The sequence below is a fragment of the Scyliorhinus torazame genome, chromosome 17 (genome assembly GCF_047496885.1).
Source record: "Scyliorhinus torazame isolate Kashiwa2021f chromosome 17, sScyTor2.1, whole genome shotgun sequence".
Taxonomy (NCBI): Eukaryota; Metazoa; Chordata; class Chondrichthyes; order Carcharhiniformes; family Scyliorhinidae; genus Scyliorhinus; species Scyliorhinus torazame.
The window spans coordinates 84,824,900-84,848,070 of NC_092723.1; the positions used below are offsets into that span (position 1 = coordinate 84,824,900).

The window sequence follows — 23,171 nt, forward strand, 5'->3', positions numbered from 1 at the left end:
TACCTGAGACTGGAACATGCTCCGCAGCGCCTCGGCAATGCCCACCTGAGACTGGAACATGCTCCGCAGCGCCTCGGCAATGGCCCTCAATGACTGGAACATGCTCCGCAGCGCCTCGGCAATGCCCACCTGAGACTGGAACATGCACCGCAGCGCCTCGGTAATGCCTACCTGAGACTGGAACATGCTCCACAGCGCCTCAGCAATGCCCACCTGAGACTGGAACATGCACCGCAGCGCCTCGGCAATGCCTACCTGAGACTGGAACACGCTCCGCAGCACCTCGGCAATGCCTACCTGAGACTGGGACACGCTCCGCAGCGCCTCGGCAATGCCCACCTGAGACTGGAACATGCTCCGCAGCGCCTCAGCAATGCCCACCTGAGACTGGGACAAGCACCGCAGCACCTCGGCAATGCCCACCTGAGTCTGGAACATGCTCCGCAGCGCCTCGGCAATACCTACCTGAGACTGGAACATGCTCCGCAGCGCCTCAGCAATGCCCACCTGAGACTGGGACATGCTCCACAGCACCTCGGCAATGCCCACCTGAGACTGGAACATGCTCCGCAGCACCTCGGCAATGCCCACCTGAGACTGGAACATGCTCCGCAGCGCCTCGGCAATACCTACCTGAGACTGGAACATGCTCCGCAGCGCCTCAGCAATGCCCACCTGAGACTGGGACATGCTCCACAGCACCTCGGCAATGCCCACCTGAGACTGGAACATGCTCCGCAGCACCTCGGCAATGCCCACCTGAGACTGGAACATGCTCCGCAGCGCCTCGGCTATGCCCACCTGAGACTGGAACATGCTCCGCAGCGCCTCGGCTATGCCCACCTGAGACTGGAACATGCTCCGCAGCGCCTCGGCAATGCCCACCTGAGACTGGAACATGCTCCGCAGCGCCTTGGCTATGCCCACCTGAGACTGGAACATGCTTTGCAGTGCCTCGGCAATGCCCACCTGAGACTGGAACATGCTCTGCAGCGCCTCGGCAATGCCCACCTGAGACTGGAACATGCTCCGCAGCGCCTCGGCAATGCCCACCTGAGACTGGAACATGCTTTTCAGTGCCTCGGCAATGCCCACCTGAGACTGGAACATGCACCGCAGCGCCTCGGCAATGCCTACCTGAGACTGGGACACGCTCCGCACGCCTCGGCAATGCCCACCTGAGACTGGAACATGCACCGCAGCGCCTCAGCAATGCCCACCTCAGACTGGAACATGCTCCGCAGCACCTCGGCAATGGCCCTCAATGACTGGAACATGCTCCGCAGAGCCTCGGCAATGCCCACCTGAGACTGGAACATGCACCGCAGCGCCTCGGCAATGCCCACCTGAGACTGGATAATGCTCCGCAGCAGCTCGGCAATGGCCCTCAATGACTGGAACATGCTCCGCAGAGCCTCGGCAATGCCCACCTGAGACTGGAACATGCACCGCAGAGCCTCGGCAATGCCCACCTGAGACTGGAACATGCACCGCAGCGCCTCGGCAATGCCCACCTGAGACTGGAACATGCACCGCAGCGCCTCGGCAATGCCCACCTGCGACTGGAACATGCTCCGCAGCGCCTCAGCAATGCCCACCTGAGACTGGGACATGCTCCGCAGCACCTCGGCAATGCCCACCTGAGACTGGAACATGCTCCGCAGCACCTCGGCAATGGCCCTCAATGACTGGAACATGCTCCGCAGCGCCTCGGCAATGCCCACCTGAGACTGGAACATGCACCGCAGCGCCTCGGCAATGCCCACCTGAGACTGGAACATGCTCCACAGCGCCTCGGCAATGCGCACCTGAGACTGGAACATGCTTTGCAGTGCCTCGGCAATGCCCACCTGAGACTGGAACATGCACCGCAGCGCCTCGGCAATGCCTACCTGAGACTGGGACACGCTCCGCACGCCTCGGCAATGCCCACCTGAGACTGGAACATGCTCCGCAGCGCCTCAGCAATGCCCACCTGAGACTGGGACATGCTCCGCAGCACCTCGGCAATGCCTACCTGAGACTGGAACATGCTCCACGGCGCCTCGGCAATGCCCAGCTGAGACTGGAACATGCTCCGCAGCGCCTCGGCAATACCTACCTCAGACTGGAACATGCTCCGCAGCACCTCAGCAATGCCCACCTGAGACTGGGACATGCTCCGCAGTGCCTCGGCTATGCCCACCTGAGACTGGGACATGCTCCGCAGCGCCTCGGCAATGGCCCTCAATGACTGGAACATGCTCCGCAGCGCCTCGGCAATGCCCACCTGAGACTGGAACATGCTCCGCAGCGCCTCGGCAATGCCCACCTGAGACTGGAACATGCTCCGCAGCGCCTCGGCTATGCCCATCTGAGACTGGAACATGCTCCGCAGCGCCTCGGCTATGCCCACCTGAGACTGGGACACGCTCCGCAGCGCCTCGGCTATGCCCATCTGAGACTGGAACATGCTCCGCAGCGCCTCGGCAATGCCCACCTGAGACTGGAACATGCACCGCAGCGCCTCGGCTATGCCCACCTGAGACTGGAACATGCTCCGCAGCGCCTCGGCAATGCCCACCTGAGACTGGAACATGCTCCGCAGCGCCTCGGCTATGCCCACGTGAGACTGGAACATGCTCCACAGCGCCTCGGCTATGCCCATCTGAGACTGGAACATGCTCCGCAGCGCCTCGGCAATGGCCCTCAATGACTGGAACATGCTCCGCAGCGCCTCGGCAATGCCCACCTGAGACTGGAACATGCTCCGCAGCGCCTCGGCAATGCCCACCTGAGACTGGAACATGCTCCGCAGCGCCTCGGCAATGCCCACCTGAGACTGGAACATGCTCCGCAGCGCCTCGGCTATGCCCATCTGAGACTGGAACATGCTCCGCAGCGCCTCGGCTATGCCCACCTGAGACTGGGACACGCTCCGCAGCGCCTCGGCTATGCCCATCTGAGACTGGAACATGCTCCGCAGCGCCTCGGCAATGCCCACCTGAGACTGGAACATGCTCCGCAGCGCCTCGGCTATGCCCACCTGAGACTGGAACATGCCCCGCAGCGCCTCGGCAATGCCCACCTGAGACTGGAACATGCTCCGCAGCGCCTCGGCTATGCCCACGTGAGACTGGAACATGCTCCACAGCGCCTCGGCTATGCCCACCTGAGATTGGGACATGCTCCGCAGCGCCTCGGCAATGGCCCTCAATGACTGGAACATGCTCCGCAGCGCCTCGGCAATGCCCACCTGAGACTGGAACATGCTCCGCAGCGCCTCGGCAATGCCCACCTGAGACTGGAACATGCTCCGCAGCGCCTCGGCTATGCCCACGTGAGACTGGAACATGCTCCACAGCGCCTCGGCTATGCCCATCTGAGACTGGAACATGCTCCGCAGCGCCTCGGCAATGGCCCTCAATGACTGGAACATGCTCCGCAGCGCCTCGGCAATGCCCACCTGAGACTGGAACATGCTCCGCAGCGCCTCGGCAATGCCCACCTGAGACTGGAACATGCTCCGCAGCGCCTCGGCAATGCCCACCTGAGACTGGAACATGCTCCGCAGCGCCTCGGCTATGCCCATCTGAGACTGGAACATGCTCCGCAGCGCCTCGGCTATGCCCACCTGAGACTGGGACACGCTCCGCAGCGCCTCGGCTATGCCCATCTGAGACTGGAACATGCTCCGCAGCGCCTCGGCAATGCCCACCTGAGACTGGAACATGCTCCGCAGCGCCTCGGCTATGCCCACCTGAGACAGGAACATGCTCCGCAGCGCCTCGGCAATGCCCACCTGAGACTGGAACATGCTCCGCAGCGCCTCGGCTATGCCCACGTGAGACTGGAACATGCTCCACAGCGCCTCGGCTATGCCCACCTGAGATTGGGACATGCTCCGCAGCGCCTCGGCAATGGCCCTCAATGACTGGAACATGCTCCGCAGCGCCTCGGCAATGCCCACCTGAGACTGGAACATGCTCCGCAGCGCCTCGGCAATGCCCACCTGAGACTGGAACATGCTCCGCAGCGCCTCGGCTATGCCCATCTGAGACTGGAACATGCTCCGCAGCGCCTCGGCTATGCCCACCTGAGACTGGGACACGCTCCGCAGCGCCTCGGCTATGCCCATCTGAGACTGGAACATGCTCCGCAGCGCCTCGGCAATGCCCACCTGAGACTGGAACATGCTCCGCAGCGCCTCGGCTATGCCCACCTGAGACTGGAACATGCTCCGCAGCGCCTCGGCAATGCCCACCTGAGACTGGAACATGCTCCGCAGCGCCTCGGCTATGCCCACGTGAGACTGGAACATGCTCCACAGCGCCTCGGCTATGCCCATCTGAGACTGGAACATGCTCCGCAGCACCTCGGCAATGCCCACCTGAGACTGGAACATGCTCCGCAGCACCTCGGCAATGCCCACCTGAGAGTGGAACATGCTCTGCAGTGCCTCGGCAATGCCCACCTGAGACTGGAACATGCTTTGCAGTGCCTCGGCAATGCCCACCTGAGACCGGAACATGCTCTGCAGTGCCTCGGCTATGCCCACCTGAGACTGGAACATGCTTTGCAGTGCCTCGGCAATGCCCACCTGAGAGTGGAACATGCTCTGCAGTGCCTCGGCAATGCCCACCTGAGACTGGAACATGCTTTGCAGTGCCTCGGCAATGCCCACCTGAGACTGGAACATGCTTTGCAGTGCCTCGGCAATGCCCACCTGAGACCGGAACATGCTCTGCAGTGCCTCGGCAATGCCCACCTGAGACTGGAACATGCTTTGCAGTGCCTCGGCAATGCCCACCTGTGACTGGAACATGCTCTGCAGTGCCTCGGCAACGCCCATCTGAGACTGGGACCGGCTCCGTGATGCGACCATCAATTCACACAAGACGGAGAGTTGAAGTGAACAGTGGTTTTAATCAGCTAGAACTGTGCCGGCCTGCGACTGCTCTGTACTGAGTGCCGCCTACAGGCTGCTGATCTATATACCTCCCCCGAGGGGGTGGAGCCATAGGCGGAGCCCACAAGGGCACATTACAATGTAATGTAATGTAACACAATGTTGAATGGTAGCAGTAATACATTCGCCACATTCATCCCCTGTTAAAAATTGAAGTCCAGCGGGGGAGAAGTGGGCTCACAGATTGAGTCTGTCCGGCGCCTTGATTGTTCACTGCAATCGCCTGAGCTCTGGTTTCGCTGGGGGCACGGGTGTTGAACTCGTCGCTGCGGGCAAAGGTGTTGAACTCGTCGCTGCGGGCACGGGTGTTGACTCCGGGAGCGTGTCTTCTGGAGCTTCATACCTGTAGATCGGCGATGGTGGGAGGGGGGTGTAGGCCATGTAGGGGCGAGGGCAGTGTAGGGTGGGGTGGTAGGTGATGGTTGCAGGGGAACCGGCGGGTGCCAGGTCCTGGAGGGAGACTGTATTGGCGTGAAGGAGCTGGACCCTCTCGACCAGGGGGTCGGACTTATGGCTCCTCACATGCGTTCGGAGGAGGACAGGCCCCGGTGTCGTCAGCCAGGACGGAAGCGAGACCCGGAGGTGGATTTCCAGGGGAAAACAAATTGGCGGTCATGAGGGGTCTCGTTTGTGGCTGTGCAAAGGAGTGTCTGAATGGAGGGGAGCACGTCGGGTAGGACCTCCTGCTAGCTGGAAACTGGGAGACTCCTAGACCGTAGGGCCAGGAGGACGGCCTTCCATACCATCGCGTTCTCCCTCTCCACCTGTCCGTTTCCCTGGGGGTTGTAGCTGGTAGTCCTGTTCGAGGCGATGCCCTTACCGAGTAGGTACTGACACAGTTCGTCGCTCATAAACGAGGAGCCCTGGTCACTGTGGACGTAAGTGGGGAAACCGAACAGGGTGAAGATGCTATGCAGGGCCTTAGTGACAGTGGCCGAGGTCATGTCGGGGCAGGGGATTGCAAAGGGGAAACGGGAGTACTCATCAACGACGTCAAGAAAATACACATTGCGGTCAGTGGAGGGGAGGGGCCTTTTGAAATCGGTGCTGAGGTGCTCAAAGGGCCGGAAAGCCTTCACCAGGTGGGCCTTGCCTGTATGATAGAAGTGCGGCTTACCCCCCGCGCAGATTTGGCAGTCCTTGGTCATGGTCCTGACCTCTCTCGGTGGAGTAGGGCAGGTTGCGGGCCTTGATGAAGTGGAGAAGCCGGGTGACCCCCGGGTGACAGAGGTCATTGTGGATGGCCCTTAGTCGGTCATCTTGCACGCTGGCACATGTGCCGCGGGACAGGGCATCTGTGGGCTCGTTGAGCTTCCCGGGACGATACACAATATCGTAATTATAGGTGGAGAGTTCGATCCTCCACTTAAGATTTTATCATTCTTGATCTTGCCCTGCTGTGTATTGTTGAACATGAAGGCTACCGACTGTTGGTCGGTGACGAGGGTGAACCTCCTACCAGTCAGGTAGTGCCTCCAATGTCGCACAGCTTCCACAATGGCTTGAGCTTCTTTTTCGACTGAGGAATATCGAATCTCAGAGGCGTTGAGGGTACGGGAAAAAAAGGCTACGGGCCTGCCTGGTTAAGGGTAGCGGCCAGGGCGACCTCTGATGCGTCGCTCTCCACCTGGAACGGGATGGACTCGTCCACCGCGTGCATCGCGTCGTTGGTAATATCTGCCCTGATGCGGCTCAAGGCCTGGAGGGCCTCAGTTGTCAGGGGGAAGATGGTGGCTTTGATAAGTGGGCGGGCTTTGTCCGCATAGTTAGGAACCCACTGGTCATAATACGAAAAGAACCCGAGGAATCTTTTCAGGGCCTTGGGGCAGTGGGGGTGGGGGAGTTGCAGGAGGGGGCGCATGTGGTCGGGGTCGGGCCCTAGGACTCCGTTTTCCACGACATAGCCGAGGATGGCCAGTCGGGTTGTGCGGAAAACGCATTTCTCCTTGTTATAGGTGAGATTGAGGGCTTGGAGAAACTTCTGAAGGATGGCGTCGTGGTCCTGCTGATCATGGCCGCAGATGGTGATGTTGTCCAGGTACGGAAATGTGGCCCGCAGCCCGTACTGGTCCACCATTCGGTCCATCGTTCTTTGGAAGACCGAGACCCCGTTGGTGACGCCGAAGAGGACCTGGAGGAAGTGGAAGAGGCGGCCGATTGCCTCAAGCTGTGTAGTGGCGATCTTCCGGGCGGATTGGAAGCTGGTGGTAAGCGGACTTCAGATCTACCGTGGAGAACACCCGGTAGTGTGCGATCTGATTCCCCGTGTCCGCTATCCGGGGAAGGGGGTACGTATCGAGTTGCGTGTACTGGTTTATGGTTTGGCTGTAGTCAACAACCATCCGGTTCTTTTCCCGGTCCTGACGACCACCACTTGAGCTCTCCAGGGGCTATTATTGGCCTCGATGACCCCCTCCCTCAAGAGCCGCTGGACCTCTGACTTGATAAAAGTCCTGTCCTGGACACTGTACCGCCTGCTCCTGGTGGCGACAGGTTTACAGTCGGCGGTGAGGTTCGCGAAGAGCGGGGGAAGAGCGACCTTCAGAATCGCGAGGCTACATACGGTGAGAGTGGGTAGGAGCCTGCCGAACTTCAGGGTCAGGCTCCTGAGGTTGCACTGGAAGTCCAGTCCCAACAGGAGAGGAACGCAGAGGTCGGGGAGGACATATAGTTTGAAATTGGCGTACTTGGCGCCCTTTATCGCGAGGTTCGCGTCACAGTACTCCTGGATCTGCACCGAATGTGATCCGGAAGCGAGGGAGATTGTTTGGAATGCGGGGGAAATTTGGAGAGAAAAGCGCCTTACCGTGTCTGAATGTACAAAGCTCTCCATTCTCCCAGAGTCAAACAGGCAGGACGTTTCGTGCCCATTGACCCGGACGGTCATCATCGAGTTTATGAGGTGCTTGGGCTGTGACTGGTCGAGGATGACAGCGCCGAGCTGCGGGTAGCTAGTGTGGTTGGAGGTGGTCCCAAGATGGCTGCCCCCGTGGTTCGGCGTTGGAGATGGTGGCCAAGGTGGCGGCCCCCGCCGGTTGCACGTGTCGGGTGGCGTTGAAGATGGTGGCCAAGATGGCGGCCCCCATGAGTCGCACGTGTTGGGTTGCATTAAAGATGGCTGCCCCCACGGACAGCACGAGGCTGATGACGCGATCGAAGGGGGCGGTAACGGCAGGCACGCCGCCACGCTGCGGGGTCTGCCGGCCTGTGAGTCTGAAAGTCGGGCCTGTGATTTAGAAGATTTGGATCTGGCCAGGCAGACTTTGGCAAAGTGTCCTTTCTTGCCGCAGTCGCTACAGGTCGCGTTCTGAGCCGGGCAACGCTGCCTGAAGTGCTGGTTCTGGCCGCAGAAATAGCAGGGCAGCCCTCTGGGTTGGGCGGGCAGCCGCGCGGCACAGGCCTGGGGCACTCTCTGGTCGGGTGTCCACGAGGGGGTCGCGTGGTCGGAGGGGAAAGCATTGAGGCTCTGAAACGCTACTTCTAAGGAGGTGGATAGTTTCAAAGTCTTTTCTAGGTCGAGGGCGCCCTTTTCAAGCAAGCGCTGTCTGACGTAGTTGGACCGGACTCCAGCCACATAGGTGTCCCGGATGGCGAGTTCCATATGCTGCGAGGCCGTGACGTCCTTATAATTGCAGTTTCGAGCGAGTACCTTCAGGTGGCGTAGGTATTCCTCCAGCGATTCCCCAGGGCGTTGGCGACTAGTGGTGAGGAGATGCCACACAAACACTTCGTTCACCAGCCTCACGTACTGCCTTTTCAGGATCGCGTCTGCGTACGTTGCCGGTTCCTCGATCTGCACGGAGGTTCTGTCGCTCACCCGGGCGTAGAGGAGATTCAGTTTCTGTTCCTCGGTGACGGTGGGTGAGGAGGAGGTGGCAAGGTAGGCCTCAAAACAGCGGAGCCGGTGCGAAAAAATTCCTTTTTTCCCTGGGGGACATGCTCCGCAGCGGCTCGGCAATGTCCACCTGAGACTGGGACACGTCCTCCAGTGACTGGGACATGGTCCCCAGCAACTCGGCAATGTCCACCTGAGACTGGGACACGTCCCCCAGTGACTGGGACATGCTCCACAGTGCCCTGGCAATGCCCACCTGAGACTGGGGCTCCGCAGCGGCTCGGCAATGCCCACCTGAGACTGGGACACATCCCCAGTGACTGGGACATGGTCCCCAGCAACTCGGCAATGTCCACCTGAGACTGGGACACGTCCCCCAGTGACTGGGACATGCTCCGCAGCGGCCCGGCAATGCCCACCTGAGACTGGGAGATACCACAGCTCCTCGGAAAACTCACCTGGTGGGACAGTCATTAGCGGTGTGAAGCCCATGGAACCTTGTTAAGTGAACCAATTAACATTGATACCGGTGATGGCCTCACTGGGTCGATCATCGGGAAGCTCCCTGCAGTTCCCGCTTGCTACCACACCAAAACCTTTCCATTAAATCGCGCCTTTAGAGTGTTGTGGGGGACAAGAATCTTGTATACTTCTCAGGTCACAGAACAAAAAAAGAGATAACATGACTTGTTAACCTTGACTGGAAGGAATATGTCTCAACTCTAAATGATAGACAGTGATGTTCACTAATTATTGGTCGACACTCAGCCTACCTCAAGATAAGAGATAGTTTGAGAAGAAGCAATGCCTTAAAGTATGGAGAGAGAGAGAGAGAGAGACCCCACCAACACTCAGAGGGGGCTTTACTCTGTATCTAACCCCGTGCTGCACCTGTCCTGGGAGTGTTTGAGGGGGACAGTGTAGAGGAGGCTTTGCTCTGCATCTAACCCTATGCTCTACTTGTCCTGGGGTTAGTTGATGGGAACAGTGTAGAGGGAGCTTTACTCTGTTTCTAACCATGGGTGTACCTATCCTGTGTAAGGTTTTCGGGCAATTCGGCCCTTTTTGGACTGCCCAAGGATAAAACCCAGAGACTGTAAACTGGACACTTTTCAGCCAAGGGAACGTAACCAAATTTCCCAGCAGGCTTGGTCCGCTGAGCCGAGTAGGGGCATAGGTATTTACAAACCCCCCCAGGAGCTACAAGGAAGAAGGAGCCAGACAACTAGATAAGATTAAACACAGAGACAAAGGGGCATGGTAATGCTGTAAGGGGCCTGCCTGCAAGCAGGACAATGGGATGGTCATAGCCCCATGCAGATGTAAATGACTTGGCCTCCACCAGAGCAGAATCCAATCAACACCCCATCAACATAGCAGCGATCTCCAGAGCAGATGGAAGACTTTGAAAATCTTCACAAGGGAGCTCAACCTCGTAATCTCAAAAAGCAGACTGGAGGCGGACCTAGGGGAGGTACTCCCATCTTGACAGGTCTGACCGGCTCAAAGGGGGCAGGACCAGCGGGAACTTTAAACCTTATGGATTCAATGCAAAAGGGGCTGGCCGAACACAGGAAAAAGCCAGGTAAAACGGATATAAAAGGGGCTGTGTTTCGATTGAGGGTCTCTTGGCTTGACCTCTCCACCTTCGACTTGACCTCCTGCAGCCTGTGACCGTAAGTACCCTGCAGCAGCTTGCAAAACTCCCTTGACCTTGATAGTGGTTGAGGCTTTGGGGCAGGGGACTTGATTTGTGTTTTGTGCCATTGCTAAAACTGTGTAACAATAAGATTTTACGTTGTGTCCGTTATAGTACTTTCTGAATAGACTTAGTTTGTGTTAGAGTTTAAGATTTTATTATAATTTCTTCTGTTTGATGATTTTGACCTGGGTTTTGCAATAAACCTTGATTTGCTGATAATTGGAGTCGTTTAAATTCTTCAATCTCTCACCAGCGATCTCTGACCAAGTCATTGTTAAGATATTCCTCACCTTAATTCCGGGGTCGAGAATCTAGGGTCATCTTGAACGATTCACTCAGGACAGGCTGCTGGTTAGGTAATAAACAGCAGTGTCCTATTCTCTCTCTTGGGAAAGCTACTCCAGCGAAGTAGGAACCGGGTGGGTGTTGCACCACCGGCAAGAGAGAGAATCACCTGGGCATTGGTGGGGGTCTGGATATCTGTGTGATATAAGCCTCAGGCTTCCGGTTAGGGATAAACGGCAGGCTTGATTCAGTGCTCTCTCCCGTGGAGGTGTCCCAGTGCGGCATCCCCTGGCCTCTGAAGTTTCAGTGCCAGCTGGAGAGAGACACACACAGATACTCAAACCCCAGATATCGGCCCAGTAGTGGAGTAGCAGAGATGGAACCCTCTACACCTGGGAGTGTTTAACAGGGACAGTGTAGAGGGAGATTTACTCTATACCCAAGGCCGTGCTGTACCTGCCCTGTGGGTAGTTGATGGGGGCAGTGTAGAGGGAGATTTGCTCTGTATCTAACCCCATGCTGTTCCTGTCCTGTGCATGTTTGATGGAGACAGTGTAGAGGGAGATTTACTCTGAACCTACAGCCGTGTTGGTCCTGTCATGGGAATATTTGATGGGGACAATGTAGATGGAGATTTACTCTATATTGAACTGCCTGCTGTACCTGCCAAGGGAGAGTTTGATGGGGACAGTGTCGAGGATGCATTGCTCTGTCTCTAACCCCATGCTCTACTTGCCCTTGGAGTGTTTGATGGAGACAGTGTAGACAGGCTTTGCTCTGTATCTAACACCGTGCTGTAACTGTCTTGAAAGTGTTAGATGGGGACGTTGCAGACGGTGATTTACTTTGTGTCTAACCCTTGTGCTGGTCCTGTCATGGAAATGTTTGATGGGGACAGTGTAGAGGGGGCTTTACTCTGAATCTAACCTTGTGCTCTACCTCTGTGGTAGTGTTTGGTGGCAACGGCGTAGAGGAAGATTTGCTTGATACCTAAACTGGGCTGTACCTGTTCGCAGTACTGATGTTGACTTTGGATTTATGAAATTGCAAGTGTTCTAGCTCCTGGTATTAAAATGCCTCATCTCAAAGAGCATGTTGCTCTCAATCGGTGTCACTCCATGATGGTGATGGTTGGTAGGTACCATGACAAGCTGTGGCCGCTGAGATGGCGTCACTCAGCGCACACAGATCAGCATTCAGAACCTATGCATTACTCCATCCCAGTACAAGTGTTGCTGAGAAATTAATTTAAAGTTCTGATAGAAATGTAATACTTTGACAGTTTTGTGGCTTATCCCACTTGTGGACCAAATCCTGAGATATCAATTGTGGTTTCCCTAGGTCCCTCAATAACACGGTTACACAGGGTTTCCACGGTTACCGCCAAGTATCAATGTCTGAATTAACCAACCACACCATTCCTCCTCTCTCTCTATCAGTGCTACTCAGAAGCTCCATGCAGATGGATCATTACCTGGAAATTCGCTACTATACAGAGTCCCAGGCAGCTGATGAGGCCCAGTACCAGACTCGTCCGATTCAGCTTATTGATGCTGTGCCCATCCCCCTGGTTTAGAGTCTCCACCTGTTTGTATCGTACGTATATTGTCACAACACCTGAGGGGGAAAAAGACCAAGAACATCAGCGAGTGAACTGCAACCTGCAGGTATCTTTACTTCAGTTCAGGTGTCAAGGTGCAGTGATATAGTGGTTATGTAGCTGGGATGAGTAATCCAGAGGCCTGGACTAATGCAAAGAATATTCATTTAAACCCAACTAAGGTCATTTACAAAAATATGGTTCCATAAATTTTGGCCATCACTACGACCACCTACTTCCATCTCTGTCACACTGTCCAACTTCAGCTCAGCTCATCTGTGACTGAAAATCTCATCAAAAGAAAGAGGAGTAGGCCATTCGGCCCATCGAGTCGGTACCATTCAATAAGACAATGGCTGTTCTGACTGTGGTCGAAAGACAAATTTCCTGTCTGCCTCCTATCGCCCTTGACTCCCTTTAGAATCAAAAACCTGTCTAACTCAGCCTTGAATATATTAAATGACCCACAGCCCGCACTGCTCTCTGGTGAAGAGACTTCCACAGACTAATGACCCTCAGACAGAAGAATTTACTCTTCAATGGAAGACCCTTTATATTAAACAGTGTCCTTTCATTCCAGATTCCCCTCAGGGAAGCATCTACCCTGATCACCTCTCATCCCTCGAAACCCCAATGAGTCCCAACCCAACCTGCTTAACCTTTGCTCACAAGACAACTCCTTCATCCGAGAAATACGCCAAGTGACCCTTCTATGAACTGAGTCCAAAGTAAGCAGATGGCTCCTGAAGCCAAGAGATCAGAACTGTACTCAGTACTCCAGATGAGGTCTCACCAATACCCTGTACGTTGTAGCAAGACTTTCCGACTTTTATACTCCACCCCCCCTTGCAATAAAAGCCAACATTCCATTTGCCTTCCAAATTACTAATTGCATACAAACACTTTGTGATTCATGCACTAGCACACCCAGATTCCTCTGAACATGTGAACATCTGAATTAGGAGCAGGAGGAGGCCTTTTGGCCCCTTGAGCATGGCTGATCTAATTGTGACCTCAACTCCACATTCCACCTCTGCCCAGATATCCTTTCACTCCCTTGTTAGTCAAGAATCTATCCACCTCTGCCTTAAAAATATTAATTACCCTGCCTACACCACTCTCTGAGGAAAGGAGTTCCAAAGACTCACAACCCTCTGAAAGAAAAAAATTCTTCTTAGCTCCGTCTTAAATGGAAGACCCCCTTCGGCGGGATTCTCCGTTTCTGAGACTAAGTGTTGGCGCCAACGCAGAATCTGTGGACTTTTACGACAGAAAGACCGGCGCTGCACCTCACCGATTCTGCTACTGTTAAGGGGCTGGCACCAGCGCCACGTGGAACACAATCGATTCTAATGGGAAACGGTGCGAGATTCACCGGTTTTGTGATTGACACTCAGGAGGCTGACAAGCTGCAGCCTTATAGAAGCAATTCTCCCCCCACACTCACCATCCCAGCCAACAAGATGGCAGCGAGGAGAGCAGCCTCGAGGTTTATAGACACCGAGCTGCAGACCCTGTTGGACGCAGTGGAGGAGAGGCGGAGGACCCTGTACGCCAGCCGGGAAGGAGGATGCCAGCCGCCGTCGTTCGCCGTGCCTGGGTGGCAGATGCAATGGGCAACACCATCTGGACGGGCCAGCAGTGCCGGAAAAAACTGCACAACCTCCTCAGGGCAGCCAGGGTCTGTAGGACTGTGCCCCTGGCACCAACCACGTCCCACACACCCGTAACCCTACCCTACCCCCCACCCCACCTCTCGGAGGGCAGCTGAACCCCTACCCTGCACCACATACGGGTACCCATACTGGCCGCCATGGCCAGGTGCCCGGGCCACTGAAGCCACCAGCTACCCAGCCCCTGGGCAGCGGATGATCTAACGCTGTCGTTTTCTGTGGTACCCCCCAGGAGAAGGTCGCGCACAACCGCCGGGAGTGGGAGAACACAAGGGGGGGGGAACCACCGGACCTGCAGCCCTTCACCATGGCAGAGCAGAGGGCCCTGAACGTGGTTGGCGGCCCGGAGGAAAGGGAGGTCGCCAGGGTGGAGATCAGCCACGGGCGAGGAAGTGAGACCCCGCTTAGTTGCGGTTCCCTGTGGCATGTGTGTCAAACCGCACCCCCCAACACCACCCCCCAACACCACCCTCTGGGCGGCACAGTGGTGAGCACTGTTGCTTCACAGCTCCAGGGTCTCAGGTACTAATCCTGGCTTGGATCATTGCGTGGAGTCTGCACGTTCTCCCCGTGTCTGTGTGGGTTTCCTCCGGGTGCTCCGGTTCCCTCCCACAAGTTCTGAAAGACGTGCTGTTAGGTAATTTGAACATTCTAAATTCTCCCTCTGTGTACCCGAACAGGCGCCGGAATGTGGCGACCAGGGAATTTTCACAGTAACTCCATTGCAGTGTTAATGTAAGCCTACTTTGACATTAATAAAGATTATTTTTTTTTAAAAATTTAATCCTTGCCCCCCACCCTACACCACCCGCACTCTAATCATGCGTCTTTGTCTTGTGTCTTGCAGGGCCTGCTGGAAATGGGACGGGTCCATCTGACGCCCTCCCCCATGAGCCGAGCAATGATGGGAGCAGCTCGGACACCAGCCCTCCACCAAGACTCTGCTTTAACATATTTAGATCCTTTCTTAAATGAGGAGACCAAAGCTGTAGATAGTAATTCCAGCTGTGTTCTGACCAATATCCTGTAACAAAAGATCTGTTTTATATTCCATTCCCCTTGCAATAAACTGACAAGATTCCATTTGCCTAATGGGAGGAGCTAGAATACCAGGCGTTTTGCATGAAAGCAATTTAGTTCAGTTTTCCAGACATAGAAACATACATAGAAAATAGAAGCAGGAGAAGGCCATTCGGCCCTTCGAGCCTGCTCCGCCATTCATTATGATCATGGCTGATCATCAAGTTCAATACGCCTTCCCCCCCCCATATCCCTTGATCTCTTTACCCCAAGAGCTACATCTAACTCCTTCTTGAGATTACATAATGTTTTCGCCTTAACTACTTTTTTGTGGTAGTCAATTCCGCAGATTCACTACTCTCTGGGTGAAGAAATTTCTTCTCACCTCAGTCCTAAAAGGTTTACCCCTTATCCTCAAACCATGACCTTAGTCACCCCCACCAACGGCAATATTCGTACTGACTCTATCCTGTCTAATCCCGTTAGAATTTTCTATGTTTCTAGGAGATTCCCTCTCACTCTTCTAAACTCCAATTAATATAATCCTTTTTTAAAAAATAAATCTAGAATACCCAATTATTTATTTATTTTTCCAATTAAGGGGCAATTTAGCGTGGCCAATCCACCTTACCTGCACATCTTTGGGTTGTGGGGGTGAAACCCACGCAGACACGGGGAGAATGTGTAAACTCCACACGGACAGTGACCCAGAGCTGGGATTCGAATCTGGGTCCTCAGTTCCGCAGTCCCAGTGCTAACCACTGCGTTGCATGTCACCCTCAATTAATATAATTCTAACCGACTTAGTCTCTCCTCATATGACAGACCCGCCACCTTGGAATCAACCTGGTAAACATTTGCTGTATTCCCTCCATAGCAAGAACATCCTTCCTCAGATAAGGACACCAGAACCGCGCACAATACTCCAGGTGTGGCTTCAACAATTGCAGTAAAACATTCCTATTCTCACGATGAAGGCCAACATACCATGTGCCTTCTTTACTGCCTGCTGGACTTGCGCGTTACTTTGAGAGACTGATGCACGAGGACACCAAGGTCTCACTGAGTATCCATTTCTCTCAATTTACAGCCAGTCAAATAATGATGGCATGGTAGCACAGTGGTTAGCACTGTTGCTTCACAGTGCCAGGGACCCGGGTTTGATTCTCGGCTTGGGTCACGTCTGTGCGAAGTCTGCATATTCTCCCAGTGCCTGCGTGGGTTTTTGTCCGGGCGCCAGAGTTTGGCGACTAGGAGATTTTCACAGTAACTTCATTGGAGTGTTAATGTAAGCCTACTCTACTTGTGACATTAAGAAAGATTATTATTATTATAATTTGCCTTCCTATTTTTGCTACCGAAGTGGATAATCTCACATTTATCCACATTATACCTCATCTGCCATGCATATGCCCACTTACTCAGCCTGTCCAAATCCCACTAAAGCATCATTGCATCGTCCTCAAAGCTCACCTCCCACTCAACCTTGTGTCATCTGCAACTTTGGAGATACTATATTTAGTTCCCTCATCCAAATCATTAATATACGATTGGGGTCCGAGCACAGATCTCTGCGATACTTCACTAGTCAGTGCCTGCCAATTGGAAAATGATCCATTTATTCCAACCTTTTGCTTCCTATCTGCTAACCAGCTTTCTATCCATCTCTAGACACCACCCGCAATCCCATGCGTTTTAACTTTACATAGTAATCTTCTATATGAGACCTTGTCGAAAGCCTTCTGAAAGTCTAAATAATCCACATCCACCGGTTCTCCCTGGTCAACTCTTCTAGTTACATCTTCAAAGAATTCCAGTAGATTTGTCACTGACACTTCCGTCACCTGCCCTTCCTTATTCCCCACGAGGAGGTCAAGTTTTGTCCCCTCTCTAGTCGGGCCATCCACATATTGAATGAGAAATTCTTCCTGAATACACTCGACAAATTTCTCTCCATCCTAACCCCCAGCGCTATGGCTGTCCCAGTTAATGTTGGGAAAGTTAAAGTCCCCTACTATTACCACCCTATTTTTCCGGCAGCTATCTGTAACCTCCTTGCATATTTGCTTCTCGATTTCCCACTGACTATTTGGGGGCCCATAGTACAGTCCTATCAAAGTCATCTCACTCATCTTATTTTTTAGTTCTACCCATATAGACTCAGTGGGAGAACCCTTGGATATATCCTCTCTCTGTACTGCTGTGATGTTGTCCCTAATCAAAAACGCAACTCCCCCTCCTCTCCTATCTCCTGGTCTATCTTTCCAAAGCATCTGTACTCCGGTAGATTGAGCTGCCAGCCCTGTCCTCTTTTAGCCATGTTTCAGTAATAGCTATAATATCCCAATCCCATGTACCTATCCATGCCCTGAGTTCATCTGCCTTGTCCATTAGGCCTCTTGCATTGAAATAAATGCAGTTCACTCTGTTTCTCTGCCTTCCACTTTTCTCCTTACTGCCTTTTGTTTCTATCCTCTCTTTACTACCCTCTGACTTCCTGCATTGGTTCCCACCCCCCTGCCACATTAGTTTAAACCCTTCCCAACAGCGCTAGCAAAAAAACCTCCTCGTACATAGGTTCCAGTCCTGCACAGTACTTCCTTAAGTACTCTGGTATACAGATTAACAGGCCCTGGAGATTAATCCGCCTTCAATCCCAATAATTTCCCCAAGACCATTTCTCTACTAATAATAATTTCCTTCAGATCCTCACTAAAACGTGTGCTTAGATTGGAATGTGAGCAGAAGTCAAGCATCTGCTCACACTGCAGTTCAGTTAATGATTTGTCTGGGGACAGACCAGAAGCAGGGTTTGCCTCTGAACAAGGTAGGAAGTTTCAAGAGTGAGTCGAGACAGACAGGATGCATTTGGTTCTGGAAGTGGAAGTCAAACAGTGAAGTCAGTTTCTGAAGACTTCAGCTAGACATCCTGGTCTCTTTCTTTTAGCAGTGTCAAAAGACCTTAAAGCAGAGTATCCAGACATCTCTGTACAGCAGGTAATCCTGAGAGCTAACTATATTTGAAAGTGGATTGGGACCTGAGATTTTTTCTTGTTGTTTGAGTGGGAATAAAGATAGCAGTTAAGGGTTATTGTGCCACTGCATTGATTAGCATTGTTCAAGGGGTAAGGAAACTATTTTTCTTTTGTGATGTTAAAGATATTTTAATACTGTGTTGGTAATAAAGTTTGTTTCAATCTACCATATCCTATTTTGTGTGAAATCACTCCTGGAACGAAGTATCCTTTCCTCACAGTCTTACAAATTTAAAATTAAATATTGGGGTTTCTGCCCGTATCCTAGCCACTGTTGGGGTCTGGTCTGGGATTGTAATACTAGGATAATGCTCCAGGGACCCGAGTTTGAATTCCACCCTGGCAGAGGGTGAAATTTGAATTTCATAATTCATAAATTTGAATTCATGAATTTAAAAAAGTCATATGATGACCATGAAATAGTTGTCGATGGTTGTAAAAACCCATCTGGTCCACTAATATCCTTTAGCAAAGGAAATCTGCCATCCTCACCCGGTCTGGCTTACATGTAATTCCAGATTCAATATTATATGTTGACACTTAAATGTCCTGAGCAAGCCCAGTTCCAGGACAATGAAATGAAATGAAATGAAAAATGAAATGAAAATCGCTCGTCACAAGTAGGCTTCAAATGAAGTTACTGTGAAAAGCCCCTAGTCGCCACATTCCGGCACCTGTTCGGGGAGGCTGGTACAATTAGGGTCAGCCCGTATCCAGCGAATTTAAATTCGAACAGCTGTCAAGTTGGGGTTTGAACCTTTGTTTCCTGGGCTTCTGGATTACAGTCCAGTGACCATAGAAAACCTACGGTTCAGAAAGAGGCCATTCAGGCCATCATGTCTGCTCCAGCCAAAAAAGAGAAAGAAACGAGCTGCTTATTTTAATCCCATTTTGCAGCACCTCGTCCATGGCCTTGCAGGTTCCAGCATTTCAGATGTTTATCCAAGTATCTTTTCAATGAATTGACTGTTTCAGCTTCAACCACCAACTTAGGCAGTGAATTCCAGACACCCACCACCCTCTGGATGAAAAGGTTTCCCTCATGTCCGCTCGAATCCTTCTACTATTCCCCTTAAATCTATACCCTCGGGAATTGACCCTTTGCTTGGGGAAACACATCTTTCCTGTCTACCCTATCAAGGCCCCTCATAATGGTTACACCTCAATTAGATCACCTCTTAGCCTCCTGTTCTAAGGAAAACAACCGCAGCCTGCCCAATCTCTCCTCAGAGCTTTAACATTCAAGGCAACATTTTGTGCATCTCCTCTGCACTCTCTCCAGACCAAATATGACCTTCCTGTAATGCGATGACTAGAACTGTGCACAAAGCTCCAGCTTTACATCCCTGCTTCTGTAGTCAATACCTCGCCCAATAAAGGAGAGAATTCCATATGTTTTCCTGACCACCTCGTCCACCTGTCCTGCCACCTTCAGGGACCTGTGGGCATTCATTCCAAGGTCTCTCATTTCCTCACCAATATCTTCCCGTTTATTGAACATTCTCTTGCTTTATTTACCCTCCCAAATGCATTAACTCTCACTTTTCCAGATTGAATTCAATTTTCCACTTCTCTGCCCATTCAACCAAACCATTGATATCATTCTGGAGTCAACAGCAATCGTCTTCACAATCAACAACAGGGCCAATTTTTGAGACTATTAAATTTTCTGCAAACTTCCCAATCACGCCTCCCATATTTGAGTCTAAATCATTAATATAACAACAAACAGCAAGGGCCCCAACACTGAACACTGTGGAACACCACTGGAAACCACTTTCCATTCACTAAAACATTCATCGACCCTTTGTTTCCTGTCATTAAGCCAATTTAGATCCATCCTGCCACCTTCCCCGTATAGAACATAGAATATACAGTACAGAAGGAGGCCATTCGGCCCATCAAGTCTGCACCGACCCACTTAAGCCCTCACTTCCACCCTATCCCCATAACCCAATAACCCCTCCCAACATTTTTGGACACTAAGGGCAATTTAGCATGGCCAATCCACATAACTTGCACGTCTTTGGACTGTGGGAGGAAACCGGAGCATCAGGAGGAAACCCATGCAGACACGGGGACAATGTGCAGACTCCGCACAGACAGTGACCCAGCGGGGAATCGAACCTGGGACCCTGGTACTGTGAAGCCACAGTGCTATCCACTTGTGCTACCATGCTGCCCACCTCTTGTCCACCTCTGAGGTGAGTATCTCATGAGATCTCACTTTTCTGACGAGTCTGCCATGTGGGATCTTGTCAAACACTTTACTGAAATCCATATAGACAACATCCACCACACTACCCTCATCAATCCTTCTTGTTACTTCCTCAAAAACTTTATTCAGTTAATAAGACACAATCTTCCCCGAACAAAACCATGCTGACTATCCCTGATCAAGCTGTGCTTTTCGATATGACAGTTTATCCTGTCTCTCAGAATTATTTCTAATAATTTCCCACCACTGAAGTCAGACTGACTGGCCTATTGTTTTCTGGCCTATCCTATGCACCCCTTTTAAATAATGGTACAATGTTTGCAGACCTCCAATCCATAGAACCATAGAATTCCTACAGTGCAGAAGGAGGCCATTTGGCCCATCAAGTCTGCACTGACCCTCTGAAAGAGTACCCTACCTAGGCCGACTCCCCACCCTATCCCCAGTTCATCTCTCAGCTTTTAAAAATTTTGTCTTCCAACCAATTTAGAACTTTGCTCCTGTTTTATCTTTGTCCTTGTTCATAATGATGTTAAATCTCACTATCTCCACAATGGTCTCCCTCTGCTACTTTATCCACTTGTCCAGCTTCATTTCCTAAAACTAAATCTAGAATAGCACGCCCGCTCATCGGGCTTGCTAGGTTTTGGTTAAAAAAAATTCTCTTGAATTGTTATGGCCCAGGGTTTAGAGAACACCAAAGTGTATCACGGAGTTCACCTGACCCACAACTTTTAATAGATTTTGGTTATGGGGAGCACAAGGGCCCACTTTACAGATGTGATGCATTAGAGATCTGAAGTACTTTTAAAACAAAACAGTGTTTATTCTATGAATCCTTTAGAGTAGAGGAGGCTAAGGGGGGGCCTGATTGAGGTGTATAAGATTATGACAGGTATGGATAGGGTGGATAGGAAGCAGCTGTTCCCCTTAGTTGAAGTGTCAATAATGGGGGGGGGGGCATAATTTTAAGGTGAGGGACAGGAGGTTTAGAGGAGATGTGAGGAAACATATTTTCACCCAGAGGGTGGTGGGGGTTTGGAATGTACTGCCTGGGAGGGTGGTAGAGGCAGGAAACCTCACAACCTTTAAAAAGTATGTGGATGAGCTCTTGAAATGTCATAACATTCAAGGCTATGGACGAAGTTGTGTAACAACAACAATCTCTCCCTCAATGTCAGCAAAACTAAAGAGCTGGTCATTGACTTCATGAAGCGAAGTATCATACACACCCCTGTCTGCATCAACGGGGCCGAGGTGGAGATGGTTCACAGCTTCAAATTCCTAGGTGTGCACATCACCAAAAATCTGTCCTGGTCCACCCACGTCGACACTATGACCAAGAAAGCACAACAGCGCTTAAATCTCCTCAGGAAACTAACATTGGCTCTTACCAATTTTTACAGATGCATCTTAGAAAGCATCCTATCTGTCTGTATCACAGCCTGGTATGGCAACTGCTCGGCCCAAGACCGTAAGAAACTACAGAGTCGTGAACACTGCCCTGTCCATCACGCGATCCTGCCTCCTATCCATTGACTCCATCTACACCTCCCGCTTAGGAGAGCAGGCAGCATAATCAAAGACCCCTCCCACCTGGCTTACTCACTCTTCCAACTTCTTCCATCGGGCAGGAGGTACAAAAGTCTGAGAGCACGCACTAACAGGTTCAAAAACAGCTTCTTCGCCGCGATTACCAAACTCCTGAATGACTCTCCTTATGGACTGAACTGACCTCTTCACACATCTTCTCTACTGAGGGGCAGCATGGTAACACAGTGGTTAACACAGTTGCTTCGCAGGTCCAGGGTCCCAGGTTCAATTCCTGACTTGGGTCACTGTCTGTGCGGAGTCTGCACGTTCTTCCAGTGTCTGCATGGGCTTCCTCCAGGTGCTGCGGTTTCCTCCCACTATCCAAAGATGTGCAGCTTAGGTGGATTGGCCATGCTAAATTGCCCTTAGTGTCCAAAAGGTTCAAGTGGGGGTTACTGGGTTACGGGGATAGGGTGGAGGTGTGGGCTTAAGTGGGGTGCCCTTTCCAAGAGCCGGTGCAGACTCGATGGGCCGAATGGCCTTGTCTGCACTGTAAATTCTATGATCTACACTCCGTATGCTACACCCGTTGCCTGCGCCTATGGATTTACTATGTTTTCTTTTCATGTATGGAATGATCTTTCTGGACTGTACGCAGAACAATACTTTTCACTGTGACAATAAACAAATCAAAATAAAAGTGCAATTAGTGTAGTTTTGTTGGTGCAGATCCGATGGGCTGAAGGGCCTCTTCTGTACTATATGACTCTATGATCCTTCTAGCTGCAGGCTCCCTAGGGACACTCACAAGACCCTCGTTAAGATCAAGGAGTTCCCCAGCGAAAACCCGAGTGTACTCACAGAGAATGGACTTCTGCCCCACCATCATCCACGATCCTTACCCCAATCCTATGGAGTAAATTGCCCAGCTGACAGTAGATCTTACATTCGATTCAGTCATTATTAAAGCAGGGCGTTGTTCGCAAACATTAGAGATTCATAATAATCGGGTTTGAAGATGAAGCTAAAATGTTTAAAATTCAGAAGAAGGTTCTGGATCCAAGGTTGGATCGGTCGAGTTCGAGATCGGGGAGGGTATCTGCGTTAGCGAAGGAGCTGAGGGGGTTTATGGAGCACATGGGGGATGGATCCGTGGAGGTTTGGGAGGCCGAGGGCAAAGGAATTTTCGTTCTTTTCGCACATACACAGGGTGTACTCCCAAATTGACTTCTTTGTCCGAGACAAGATGCTGTTGGTGGGGGTGGTTGATGTGGAGTATTCAGAGATTGTGGTGTCGGAACATGCTCCGCATTGGGTGGACT

General features: G+C 52.1%; 1 protein-coding gene across 2 annotated transcripts in view; it reads right to left on the reverse strand.

The window, feature by feature from the left end:
* Positions 1 to 23,171, reverse strand: part of LOC140393982 (DNA damage-regulated autophagy modulator protein 2-like) — a 396,903-nt gene that overhangs the window by 268,958 nt on the left and 104,774 nt on the right. For both annotated transcript variants that reach the window (XM_072480700.1, XM_072480701.1), the window contains exon 4: positions 12,245 to 12,387. In XM_072480700.1, the coding sequence (XP_072336801.1) occupies positions 12,245 to 12,387 (143 nt within the window). The remainder of the gene's footprint in view (positions 1 to 12,244; positions 12,388 to 23,171) is intronic.